Source organism: Giraffa tippelskirchi, chromosome 7, assembly GCF_054371585.1.
Source record: "Giraffa tippelskirchi isolate mGirTip1 chromosome 7, T2T-mGirTip1v1.2.pri, whole genome shotgun sequence".
In the NCBI taxonomy this organism is placed as follows: Eukaryota; Metazoa; Chordata; class Mammalia; order Artiodactyla; family Giraffidae; genus Giraffa; species Giraffa tippelskirchi.
Window position 1 is genome coordinate 95,238,570 of NC_137281.1, and position 13,066 is coordinate 95,251,635.

Below are 13,066 nucleotides of genomic sequence, written 5' to 3' on the forward strand. Positions count from 1 at the left end.
TAGCCAGGTGGCAACTCCAGGCCATGCTGCCATAAATAAATAGTTATGTACTAATGTCACACAACCAGAGCTAGATGCAAAGCATATGGGAAGGAAACATTCTGATGTAAATATTCAAAAGAATCTATGGTTGCTGAATTCAGGATCCACTGTTGATATGGGACTTTGAGATGACTGGCAAAATAAAGGGATGAAACTTTTCTAAAACTTGGACTAAAAGATTCTTTGAAATATTGTCTCCTTTCAAAAAAAAAAAAAAATCCTTAACCTTTGGCCTAAGAGAGTGTGACTTTTTTTTTTTTTTTGGTGTAGTAATTAAGCATTACTGAGAGTTGGCATGAGCACAGATCCTGGAACCAAATTTCAGGAGTTTAAATTACCCCTGCTACTTGCTCATTCTCATGACCTCTGGGAGGTTACTTACTCTTTTCATGCCTCAGTTTATTCACCTTGCACAAAAGGGAGGAGGAGGAGGAGAGGAAGAGGAGGAGGAGGATGGCAATAGTATCTGCCTCCTAGGAAATTATAGGGATCAAATGAGTCAAAGTGTGGGGAGCAAACACCACCTGGTAAATGCCCTGACCTATTACCTTCAAGTAGTCTTATACAATGAGTAGACTCATTGGAAAAGACCCTGATGCTGGGAAAGATTGAAGGCAGGAGAAGGGGATGACAGAGGACAAGATGGTTGGATGGCATCACCGACTCAATGGACATGAGTTTGAGCAGGCTGGGGGAGATGGTGAAGGACAGGGAAGCCTGGCATGCTGCAGTCCATTGGGTCACAAAGAGTTGTACATGACTAAGCTGCTGAACAACTGTCTTATACAGGCTATTTATCTTCCATAGACTATCTGCTGGAAGCTAAGGAATCCATTCATTGTACTATCTTATTTAATCTTACATTACAAATAACCGCATGAATTAAAAATCAGTTTTACCGACAAAGGATTTGAGGCTTAGACAGTGTAAAGAATTTATCTAAGGAGGCATATCTAAGCTAAACTTCTAACCCAGGTCTTATTCAAGATTTAAAAACGAACAACAACAACAAAATATCCATTTACACATTCTATAATACCTAAACACTTTTTCATATAAAATGTTAAAATTTGAAAACAAACATAACACATGGCCTTCTAAGAACCAAGTAGATTTATTTTAAATGAATTAAAGGAGGGGCTAATGTCCTAATCAATGGCCTCGGGCAAGCTGGGATCCACCCACAACACGTACACAAAACAGATAAATTCTTCCACTGACTTATTTCTCCAAATATTTACTGAATGCCTACTATTTTTTGAGAACTGGGAATTCGCAAATGAATGAGAAATTATTTCAGTTCTTGAGCACCTAATTGTGAGGAGTGAATGTCATATTCTTTACTGCAGTCATATTCTTTACTGTTTGATGATGTGGGTTTTGTTTTCTAGCCTCTTTCCCAGCAGGGCCAAAATTGTGTTCCTCGCTAGCTGCACAAGTTTTTTTACTTCCCTCAACACAAGCCAAGCTGTTAAGTCTATGGCGATCTTAGTGGGTTTGCAGTTTTACAGCTCCTCATCTCAGGCTCCCAGGGCGCAGTGTTTCGCTGAGAGAAGGCGTGTTTCTCTGCAGGCCTGTCTCCGATTGGAGCTGCGGTTAAACGTGCGCGTTTGGAAGCGTGTTCAAATCGCGCGCCCTGGCAGTCGCTTTCCCGGACTCATGTGAGCCCTGATGCCTGATCGATGCGCCAGGACTCCCTGGCTTCTGGCAACAGGGAAGGCATTAAAGCCAAGAACATCTCACGTTAATCCCAGGTGGGCCATGCCCAGGGACCTCCCCTTAGAGATTTAGGCGCCACCTCTGCCTGCGGCCGTTACTTCCTGGTTGGCTTGCCCTTAACTGACATGGCGGCTGGCTGCCTTCGGCTGGGCCCACTGCGGCTGCTCAGAAAGCCAAGAAAGGGCAGTCTGTCTACAGCCCGCCTCCCGCCGAGGAGGTGCCTGGTGAAGTCTAGGCTTGTGCACCCAGGGGTGCAGGGGGTTAGGGGCCCAGGAAGTCGAGGACACAGCGCTCTGCACGCACCCTCGTCTGGCAACAGCAAGACTGCTCGAGACAAGGGTGTTCTTTTTCCTTTCCCTTGTCATCTCCCTGTCCCTGGCCCAACATGATACTGACCAAAGCCCAGTACGACGAGATAGCCCAGTGCCTAGTGTCTGTGCCGCCTACCAGGCAGAGCCTGAGGAAGCTGAAGCAGAGGTTCCCCAGGTAAGTGCCCATCTCGCCCCTCACAGAGCCCTTTTGCCTGCAGCAGCTGTGCCTGGCAGCCCAGCTGGTGCTTGGGAACCACGTGTCACACGTAACTGGGGAGAAACACGAGTGTCAGGTGTTAGGAGATCAGGGATGTTGAAAAAGGTTTCTTCTTTGACCAGCCTTATAGGAGAGTCTTAATGGATGAATCCCAGGCAGCCTTCCAAGGCCATGCAGTTAAGTTCAAATCAACAAATGTTTGTTGAAAACTTGGTTTTGCTTGTTGATGGGTGCACGTAAGTAGGTGCTGCATAAATTTGTTATTGTTGTTTAGTTGCTAAGTTGTGTCCTACTCTTTGCAACCTCATGGACTGTGTGGCCCACCAGGCTCCTCTGTCCATGGAATTCTCCAGGCAAGAGTACTGGAGTGGGTTGTTATTTCCTTCTCCAGGGGATCTTCCCCTCCTAGGGATTGAACTGCATCTCCTGCACTGGCAGGCGGATTCTTTACCCTTGAGCCACCAGGGAGGCCTCCTTGCATTAATGTCTAGTGGTTAATTGACAGATTCTAGGAATGAATGACAGGTGGCAGGGCCCTCTCAAAGTGGAAATATGAATTGTAGATTAAAAAGATGAAAATGGAGGACACTTTTAATTGACCTCTGGAAACAAAGAAGAGTACAAGCCTAAAGGGTACTCTTCTGGTTCACTGTGGCTCTCTACTGCAACAAAGTGACCTCAAGTGTTCCAAGCCAGTCAGAGACTGGTACCCTACGGATTCTACTGTTGCGTCAAGATTGGTTATTTGAGCAACCATATGGATGCACAGATGGGGGACGACAGAGGACCAGAGAGGGGATAACAGAGGACGAGATGGTTGAATGGCATCACCAATTCAACGGACATGAGTTTGAGCAAGTTCCAGGAGATGGTGAAGGACAGAGAAGCCTGACGTGCTGCAGTCCATGGGGTCGCAAAGAGTCAGACACGACTGAGCGACTGAACAGTAACAACATTGGATACACATTCCAGGTGTATTTCATACTTCCCATCTCCCTGCGCATGTCTTTTTTCCAGTGATTTTTATGCTTATCCAACTTTCTAAGAAGGGACTTTAGCAACTATATGCTCTAGATTTCCTCATTTTAAAGATGTATTAACTGAGGCCCTGACATTACACAAGAACCAATCCAGGACCAGCAGGGTACTTGTCCCATGTTTAAAGTATAGAATGTTTGTTTACCTTTATTCTGTTTTAAAGCCAAATCCAAATTTATTCCATGTTACTCTGTGGCACTGAACACCATGAGCTTCCTTGTCTTTGATATCATCAAGGAAGTGTTTTCTAGCAGAGAGATTATTGGATAATTGGTATTAGTAATGTACAAATTTAAGGTCTTTTATGACTCAGTTTTTTCCTTGAAGGACTCAGTTTTCCTAATCTGTAAAATGAAGGGATCTCTTTTGACTATTATTCAGATTTAATTTATCCTTTTATAGTCTTTAAGATTTTTTATCAGATTTGCTAACAGGGAACAAAAATTGACAGAGTTAGAATGGGTGAAGGCTGGTCAGGGAATAGATAGATTTTTGGGGGCAATTTTAAGATACCTCAGGCAATTAGATAATTCTGCTCTTGTTACATACTTATATTAGCACTGTATTTTTGCTTCTCTCTTTTCCTCTCTTCTCTTTCTCTCTGCCTCATTCTTTTTCTTTCTTTTCCATAGCAAATACCTTCTCCTCTCCATTAGAAGTAACCTCTTCTTTTGTTAAGGTTTTATGTCTTTTTTTTTAATTGGAATGTAATTGCTTTACAGTGTTGTGTTTTTGCTGTATAAAAACATGAATCAGCTCTATGTATACATATATAGCCTCCCTCCCACGCCCTCCCCCATCCCACTCCCCTATTCCTCGCTGAGCACTGGGTTGGGCTCTGTGTTATACAGCAGCTTCCCACTAGCTCTCTGTTTTACACACAATAGGGTATATGTCAGTGCTACTCTCTCAGTTCACCCCACCCTCCCCTTCCCCTCCCTGTGACTACAAGTTAGTTCTCTCTGCATCTCTCTTCCTGCCCTGCAAATAGGTTCATCAGTACCATTTTTCTAGATTCTACATGTGTGCATTGATGAAGTACACTTACGAAAGACTCCCATTCCTTTGGGGCACCACGTGGCTTGCCTGTTCTCGTATGCCTTTTTTGAGATATGACATATGATATATGTATGTCCAAATATTTTTGCTTTTTTCAAATACCATTTAGGGTATAACTAACTCTTCTTCTTTTTTTTTTTTTAACTAACTCTTCTTTTACTGGAAAGTTTATTGAGAGAGCTGTACTACCAATCTGCAGAAGGAATTGAAGAGCAGCATGGGTAGGAATTCCATGAAGTGTGTAATTTGGGAGATGGCCTCACAGTTTGCACTATAGCACTGTTTTACTTTAGATGTTGGATGCAAAGGACTTGAACAACCTTTAGATCTGACAGTTCATTGTACCTGAGGGTTAGTCAAGTAAGGACCTCAGAGATAATTTCTGGTGGTTCAAAGAAGTTAAGTGACTTGTCAAAAAGCCTGGAGATATTGGATGGCGCAAAAGTGTCTAGAATACAGGTTTCATGACTTTCAGTTCAGAGTTCTATACTAAGCCACCTTAATTATTTTTAATATTAATAACAGCAGCAATAATTTTTTTGTGTGATGTTCACCTAGATTGAATTCTGAAAATAAAGTGCTGAAATGCTTTTGAAAATTGCTGAAAATTTTTACTTTGCTGATTTTAAAAGTAGTACATGCTCAGTAAAGAAAATATAAAAATATTCATAATCTTTCTGAAAATTTCTGTTAATATATTTTAAAAATATTTCTAGTCTTTTTTTTTTTCTGTGCAATACTTTCTCTGCTAATATAGTTTATAGGTCCTATTTTTCTCATTTAACATATTGTAAGCATTTCTCATCTTTAAAAATTCCTTATAATTTATTTCAAATAACTAATAATATCACATTCTAGATGTACTTGCTGGACATCAAGAGTTTTGTTTTTCTAATTTTCTGATATTTCTGTATTTATATCATGCCAAGTCTGCTTGTTTTCCTATTAATACTTTAGAATCTCAGGAATTGAGAGTCACCATATCATCAGTTGTCAAACTTTTGGTCTCTTCAAACTCTGAAAAAGTACTGAGGACCCCAGAAAACTTTTGTTTACATGGGTTTTATCTGTTGATGTCTACCAAAATGTAAATTAAACCTGAGAAATACAAAAAATTGCTTATTTATTTTGAAGATTAATAACCATAATTTCAAAAAGCTAGTGAGAAAAATGGCCTTGTTTTACACTTTTGCAAATCTCTTTACTACCTGTCTTAAGAGAAACAAGATCTGTCTGCTTCGGCATTCAACTTGTGATATGCTATCTTGATTAAAGAATATGAAGAAATTCTGGCCTTAGACAAAAATGTAGTTGGAAAAGGGAAAGTATTTTTGTTACTACATAATACCCAACAAGTGGAGTTTTCTTAGAAGTTAATTGCAATGTGGAAAGTGAAACATATTATAGAACTTTTTTGCCGGTCTTGAACTTTGAGTGGATCTTTCACCCATGCATAGTTCTTATCATCATGCATTGTTCATTTGCAAAATATTGGTTGTGAGTTATGCAAATCTTCTAATGTTGTCACCTTTCATTACACAGCATCAAAAACAGTCACATTTGTTAATATACCCACTGATCTCATCAGAAAAGTCTGTAGGATTTGAAGCTGTAGCACTTATGGTGATAGATGCAGAGTTTTCCAATATTTGATTTTCCCCTTGAAAGCTCAATTTTTTCATTGGCAGCAAATACTATTGGTTGTTTCTCTTGAAGTGACAGGCTCATGTTGTTTATTTTTGAGAAAATGTCTGCTAGATACCCAAATGTACATAATCATAGTTTGTTCATCATTCATCCAAGAAGAAATGGTGTTCCATGGAAAAGGCACCTAGTTCAGCTCTCAAACAGTCATACAAATGCTTCCCCTTCAGACAGTCATCATGCTTCGATAGACGTGCTTTTGATTTACCTCCTATTTTGTTATACAGAATGTTAAGAGAATGTGTATCTAGGGTTGAGATTTAATAAAATTAATAAGTGAATCTTAAGATATTCTTATGTGAAACTGGCTTTCTTTCTTTCTGCAAGCAGGAGACTCCTAGGCCAGTTGTGTCCAGCCTTGGTTTGTGCTCAGGAGCTGGCAGGTTTGGCCACCATTCTTTTTGCACCATCAGTTCTAATATCACACAGAAGAAAAGGCAAATCAAGTCTTACTGTTTCTGTAAAAATGGTTTTGACCTTGTAGACTTTTCAGAGAGTCTCAGGGACTCTAGGGGTCCATCAGCCTCACTTTAACACCCGTTAGCAATTTCAAACTAAAGGATATTTATATTTTGAAGGATTTTGATGTTTATTGACAAACTACCATCAAAAAGATTATATTAATCCAATTCCTAACAGTACACAGTGCATAGTATCCATTTCTGTAACTTTTGTCAGTATTGAAGAGAGTCATCATTTCATTTTTAGTATGATGGATCAAGAATGACATCTCATAATTTACATTTTTGATAATTTATATAATTTGCATTTTTAATGCATTCTATGTTTTCCCCATTGTTTATTGTCTTGAATTACTTGCCTGGTGTCCTTTTCCTAGTTGTCCATCAGAGTGTTTGTTCTTACTGTCTACTCATTTTTTTATTATTTATTGATCTGGATGTGTTAAGGGTGTTGATGCTTTACATGTCATATTTTTATTGCAGATGTTTTCCCAATTGTTGTACTTTTAAATATTGTTATTTTTTTATATTCTTAACTTTAAATATATGCTTTTCTGTCCTAAGATATGAAAAGTAAATTTTTCACCTAAATTTTCTTCTAGGTTCTTTATGGCTTGCTTTCTTATTCTTAACTCTTTAATCTTTCCAGATGGAGTTTCTTTTAGTATATGCTCAAAGGTAAATATGTGGTTTCATTTTCCCCAAACCTAACTTTTATTTTGCACGTTGGCGTCTATTTTGCAACATCATTCTCCATGGCCTCTTTGTTTTCACGAAATTACAAATTTATGTTTTCCAAGTCACTGCATTAAACTTGGGCTGTCTCCTTAAACATTCTGGTTGCAGAATCCTTCCATTTAAAATGCAGTAGAATTCTGTGATGTCTAATATTTTTTCAAGTCCCAAACTCACCCTTATTCTATTCTATTCTGCAGTTTTACAGTAAATGGGCCCTTTGACCCCAAGAACATAGAACATACTACATTTAAGTACTTGCTGAGGTTGCAGTCCTTTATCTGCATCTCCCAATCTTATTCCTGGACTTCCTAATTCAGGTAGAAGCCCCCAGCCCCTATATATTTATTTTATTTTGAAATTTTAACTTACAGAAAAGTTGAAGAAATATTATAGAGAATAACCATATATCCTTTCCTCAGGTTCCCCTAATGTTAGCATCTTACATAACCACCATACAATTGTCAAAATCAGGAAATTGATTTTAATGCAATATAGTCAAGTAATTTACAGACCTGTTGTGAACTTTGCTAGTTTCTTTGTTTTGTTTTGTTTTTGACTAATGTCTCTGTTCTGTTTCAGGATCATACATGAGATTAGTTGTCATGTCTTTGTGGTCTTCTTCATCCTGCGACTGTTCCTCACTATTTTTTTTTTTTTTTTTGTCTTTTATGATACTGTCACTTTTGAAGAATTTAGTTATTTTGTTGAATGTTCCTAAGTTTATGTTTAATGTTTTCTCATGATTAGATGAAGGTAAGCATTTTTGTCAAGAAGACCCTAGAAGTGATGTTGCCCTTCTCAGGGTATGTTATCCGGGGGACCAGACTTCATATGTCTTATTGCAGAGGGTTAACCTTATTCACTTGGTTAAGGGGTGATGTCTGCCATGTTTCTCCACTGTAAAGTTACTAATGTTCTTTTTCCAATAATTGCCTTGTGGGGATATCCTTTGAGTCTCTGCAACTATCCTGTTTATCACCTTACACTTTCCCCCACTGATTTTAGCATCCATCAGTGGTTCTTACATGAAATAGTTACTATGGGTATTGTCTATTGGTGATTTTCTAGTTCTCTTACTGAAGTACTCTTTCAACTAGAATCGTTTTCTACCACATTTTATGTAAAACAGTCCATACTATAGTTAGCCCATGATTTTCACCAGTCCTTGCAGTTTATTTACATTCACTGTGTGTTGTTTGTGGCACTATTTGGATAGTTTTTAGAAAACAGAAAGGATAATGTAGTAATTAATTTTGAATAACCTGTGGTCTGAGAAGTTCAAGACACATATAATAGCTATAAATTATTAGAATCATAGAATGTTGGAAACTGAAATATTGTTGTACAGTTAGTTCAGATATGGCTAATCAAGATGAATTCTTAGAGGAGATAAAACTTTGTTCTTTTGTTGGTAAACTGCCCTTTGGCACAATTTAATTTTTTCCTGAGTTCCTTTGCTATGCATTAGTTATTTGGTTACTATTGATTCCTATTCTAATGAGTCAAAAGTGAAACTCTAAGCAAATAAGTGTCTTTACCTTGTTTCTGTATTTTTTCTCTTGGGAATCCTTGCACAGGTTTTTCTAATGATGCCTATCACATTTCTAAGCTTTTTTTTTTTGGTCTTGGTTTACTTTCACTGTATAGGCAGTCATTCGCTTTTATGAGGGTCTTCCTAGAGAAATCTCTAAAGAAATAGTTAAAATTTGGCTGGGCTCCCTGTTCTTAAACTAATATATACTTAGTTTATTTTCTTGAGATCTTCACTTAACTCTGAGAACTGGAGTTAAGGCTGGCTCTACTTGTGTATTTACCAATATTGAACTTAGTAGTTCTTGGTAGTGGACTTAGGGGTCTAGTCTGGTTAGGAATGGAGGAGTGAAAGGACTTGCTTGAGGCAAGAACAATCACTTTACTTAGCTTTTGCATTTGTTTGGGGGCTTCCCTGGTGGCTCAGATGATAAAGAATCTGCCTTCAATGCTCCAGACCTAGATTCCATCCCTGGATCAGGAGGATTCCTTGGAGGAGGGAATGACAACCCACTCGAGTACTCTTGCCTGGAAAATTTCATGGATAGAGGAGCCTGGAGGGCTGCAGTCCACGGGGTCACGAAGAGTCGGACATGACTGAGCTACTAAGTCACCTAGCTTCATTTGTTGCTACTATTGGTTGGTTATAGTTGTCCTTTTCTGAAGACCCCCTTCCACTTTTCCCCTTCCCCATGCATTTTAACCTGTCAACTTTTCCCACAGGAAATCTTGTATTTCATTCTTTTTGCTTCCTGTAACAATTTGTTCTTGGGAAATGACTGGGCTCTGCCTCTTTTTATCTGAGTCATAGTTGTTGTTGTTTAGTCACTCAGTCTGACTCTTTGCAGCCCCAGGGACTGTAACCCACCAGGCTCCCCTCTGTCCATAGGGTTTTCCAGGCAAGAATTCTGGAGCGGGTTGCTGTTTCCTTCTCCAGGGGATCTTCTCCAGGGATCGAACCTGCATCTCCTGCAGGTCTTCTGCACTGCAAGCCAATTCTTTACCACTGAGCCACAAGGGAAGCCCATCTGTAAAAGGAGGAATAAAGCTCCACAGCTGGGAAGTAAGAGAAACAGGATTCAAACCCAGGCAGGGTCTGACTCCAGATTCTTCCTTTCCCTCTTCAATTCCTTAAGGCTGTTGTGAGGATTAAGTGAAATAAGGCATGTAAAACAGAAACACTTAGTATAGTACAGAGGTTCTAGTAAGTATTTAATAGGTGGTAAGTATGATTACTGTTATTATTAGAATTTAGTGAATGGCCTACAGTAGAAGAAATGTCTAGCTAGTAACTTTTGAAACATAGAAGATGCAAATTTGCTTTAATATGGATCAGTTGATTGTGTGCCTTTGAACATAGATATTTGATCATTAGCTGAATATGGCTCATATATCAGAAACTTGCCTTATATCTTTCATAGCAATATGTAATACCATTAAAACAATGACAACACAACAAGTTTTAACCTAGAGTCACTGACTTTTTTAGAATGATAGTAGCACATTGAAGGTATGGGCTTCCCTGGTGGCTCAGACTGTAAAGAATCTGCTTGTAGTGAGGGAGACCTGGGCTCAATCCCTGAGTTGGGAAGATCCCCTGAAGAAAGGAATGGCTACCCCCTCCATTATTCTTGTCTGGAGAATTCCGTAGACAGAGGAGCCTGGCAAGGTGCAGTCCATGGTGTCACAAAGAGTGGGACACGACTGAGCGATTTTCACTTTCACTTATTGAAGGTATAATTAATACTACAGTGCTTGGTTTGCTGAAGTTGGAAGATTGTTTCTATTGACCTTGTTCTCTCAATTGAATTGAAAGTTGGTACTCAATTGGTAGTCAATTTTCTATACTTCTGATAATGTTACGGTGTACCTGAGTTCCAGAATCATGAGTGAGAATAGCTCATAAAGGGAGAAAACGTCAGCCTTTTATTGAACTGGAAATTCTTTTAGTGTTTTTGCCAAGGAAATATAATTAATTTATATGACTTTCAAAAATAATACTTATATTTAGGAATATTTCTGTATTGATCATTAGTGCAAATTGGGAAAGAAATTGGCCTAAGAATATGATTATTTTATGTGTTTCCTTTAGATATCTTTAAAAACATGCGTTTTTACTCTGTAAGATTTCAAGTTTTTATTTGTTGCTGTATTTGTGAAAAAGTGAAAGTCACTCTGAACTGGGTAGCCTTTCCCTTCTCCAGGGGCTCTTCCCAACCCAGGGATTGAACCCAGGTCTGCCCGCATTGCAGGTGGATTCTTTACCAGCTGAGCCACAAGGGAAGCCCAAGAACACTGGAGTGGGGGTAGCCTACCCTTCTCCAGCAGATCTTTCCGACCCAGGAAATGAACCCGGGTCTCCTGCATTGCAGGCAGATTCTTTACCAACTGATCTGTCAGGGAAAAAGACTCTTCTGGAAGCCTATTTTGTTAAGTATATGGCATCATCAGTTTCTGAAAGAAGTGCTTAACTTTTATCAGGTATTTGTGCCCCTTTACGTGTGCATAGTTATAAAAGTGATATGAACTTAAATTCCTGCAAAGGAGTATTTGAAGAAAACCTCATATAGTGTTACCCAGAGAAGAACCTATATGCTGACAATATTTCTTATTAGTTTTAGGGGGAGACTTTTATGTTATTAGATTATTGACTTCATTTTTAAGTCTATATTCAGGCATCCGACTTCAGTCTACTAAGTAATAACTGATCCTGGAATGTTTGCTGGTACAATAAAAAGGAATTATATATTTCCCTAGGAGAAAAATGTTCAATAGATGTATAGGGTAATAATGTTTTATTATTTGACTTTCAACAAATGTTGACTGAATTTCCCATTATGTTTTTATTACACATTTTGTGCAATTTTGCCATATTGGTTGAATTTTCCTTAAAAAAGCAAACAACCGATATAAAAACCCTTCTTCAGAGTAAGCATGAAAAGTGACCTTAATATATTAAAGTCATGTATTGGTATGAAAATCTTGTGGGAGACAGGTAACGAATAAATTTTCCTTTCTTTTATTTTTGGTTGTCTTTTTCTTGAAGGGAAATGTCTTCGTGTTTGTTTTAAGACATTCTGGTTTCAAATTGCCTCTTTGAAGAGCTGGTATACAATGATGAACACAGGAAAGGTGCTTGGCTACAGTTTCTCACTGAATGACAAGTCTCCATTTCTTAGGGGAGCAGACAAACAGCTGCATCCAGGATGGTTTGGTCCATGGGTTTGAAACCAGCATGGAGCTACCTGTGCATGATGGATTAATGATGGCACATGGGTGGTCATGAATCCAGCCCTTTTCTGGCCACTTTGGGGAACTTATTCTTGCCTCTACTTTTCTTTCTTTTCTCCATCCCTACCTTTCAGGAGGCATCTTGATAACACATTCAAGAGTTAATAATGCTTCCTTATGAACCAAAATTTCCTTTTTGCCAAAGAACAGTGATACAGTTGACAATGTCAGCTTTTTCAAGTGCCTTCCCTTCACTGAGGTGTTAATCTTTTCTGTGCCTTCAAGACAGCAAATAAGTTTTTTGTTTTTGTGTTTTAGCCTAGTGTGTTCAAACTGTGACCTGATAAAACCCGCAGTCCCATTGAAATAACCAAGAGCTCTGTAATTTTCCATCCGAAGTAAAATGTTAAAATATCTCAGGACTTATTTTTTTTTATGTGTTTTAAACATTGAGATTCAGCTGCTAAAAATGTTTGAAATCGGTTAAACTTAGAGAAATAACTTCAACACCATGGGAATAAATATTTTGAAACAAAGCAATACAAGCAGAGGAAAAAGTACGGTAGATTCATATGTCTTGATACTGATGTTCAGTGTAATATCTTTCCTTGGCTGAATGCTGGCTCATGGGAATTGCGGCAATTCTGTGTGAAGCTCAGGCTTTTTCTTAGGTTGTCCTGGGCTTCCCTTGTGGTTCAGCTGGTAAAGAATCCACTCGCAATGTGGGAGACTTTGGTTCGGTCCCTGGGTTAGGAAGATCCCCTGGAGAAGGGAAAGGCTCCTCACACCAGTGTTCTGGCCTGGAGAATTCCATGGACGGTATAGTTCATGGGGTCACAAAGAGTCAGACACGATTGTAGCCATGAGTGAGTGAGTGTCCTGGGAGCAGTAGTCATTTTACCAGTCTGAGACTTAAAATAGGTGGTGCATTTTCACTCCTTCCAACATAACTCATGTATTTATTTTCAATCTTCTGGTTATTGTTAGACCTGTCCTTTGCTTCAGGCCTAAGAAAA

General features: G+C 38.8%; 1 protein-coding gene across 4 annotated transcripts in view; it reads left to right on the forward strand.

The window, feature by feature from the left end:
- Nucleotides 1–1,965: 1,965 nt before the first annotated feature.
- CDIN1 (CDAN1 interacting nuclease 1) overlaps nucleotides 1,966–13,066 on the forward strand; it is a 233,470-nt gene continuing 222,369 nt past the window's right edge. For all 4 annotated transcript variants that reach the window (XM_081507112.1, XM_081507111.1, XM_081507114.1 and 1 more), the window contains exon 1: nucleotides 1,966–2,247. In XM_081507112.1, coding sequence (XP_081363238.1) covers nucleotides 2,147–2,247 — 101 coding nt within the window. In that variant the 5' untranslated portion in view covers nucleotides 1,966–2,146. The remainder of the gene's footprint in view (nucleotides 2,248–13,066) is intronic.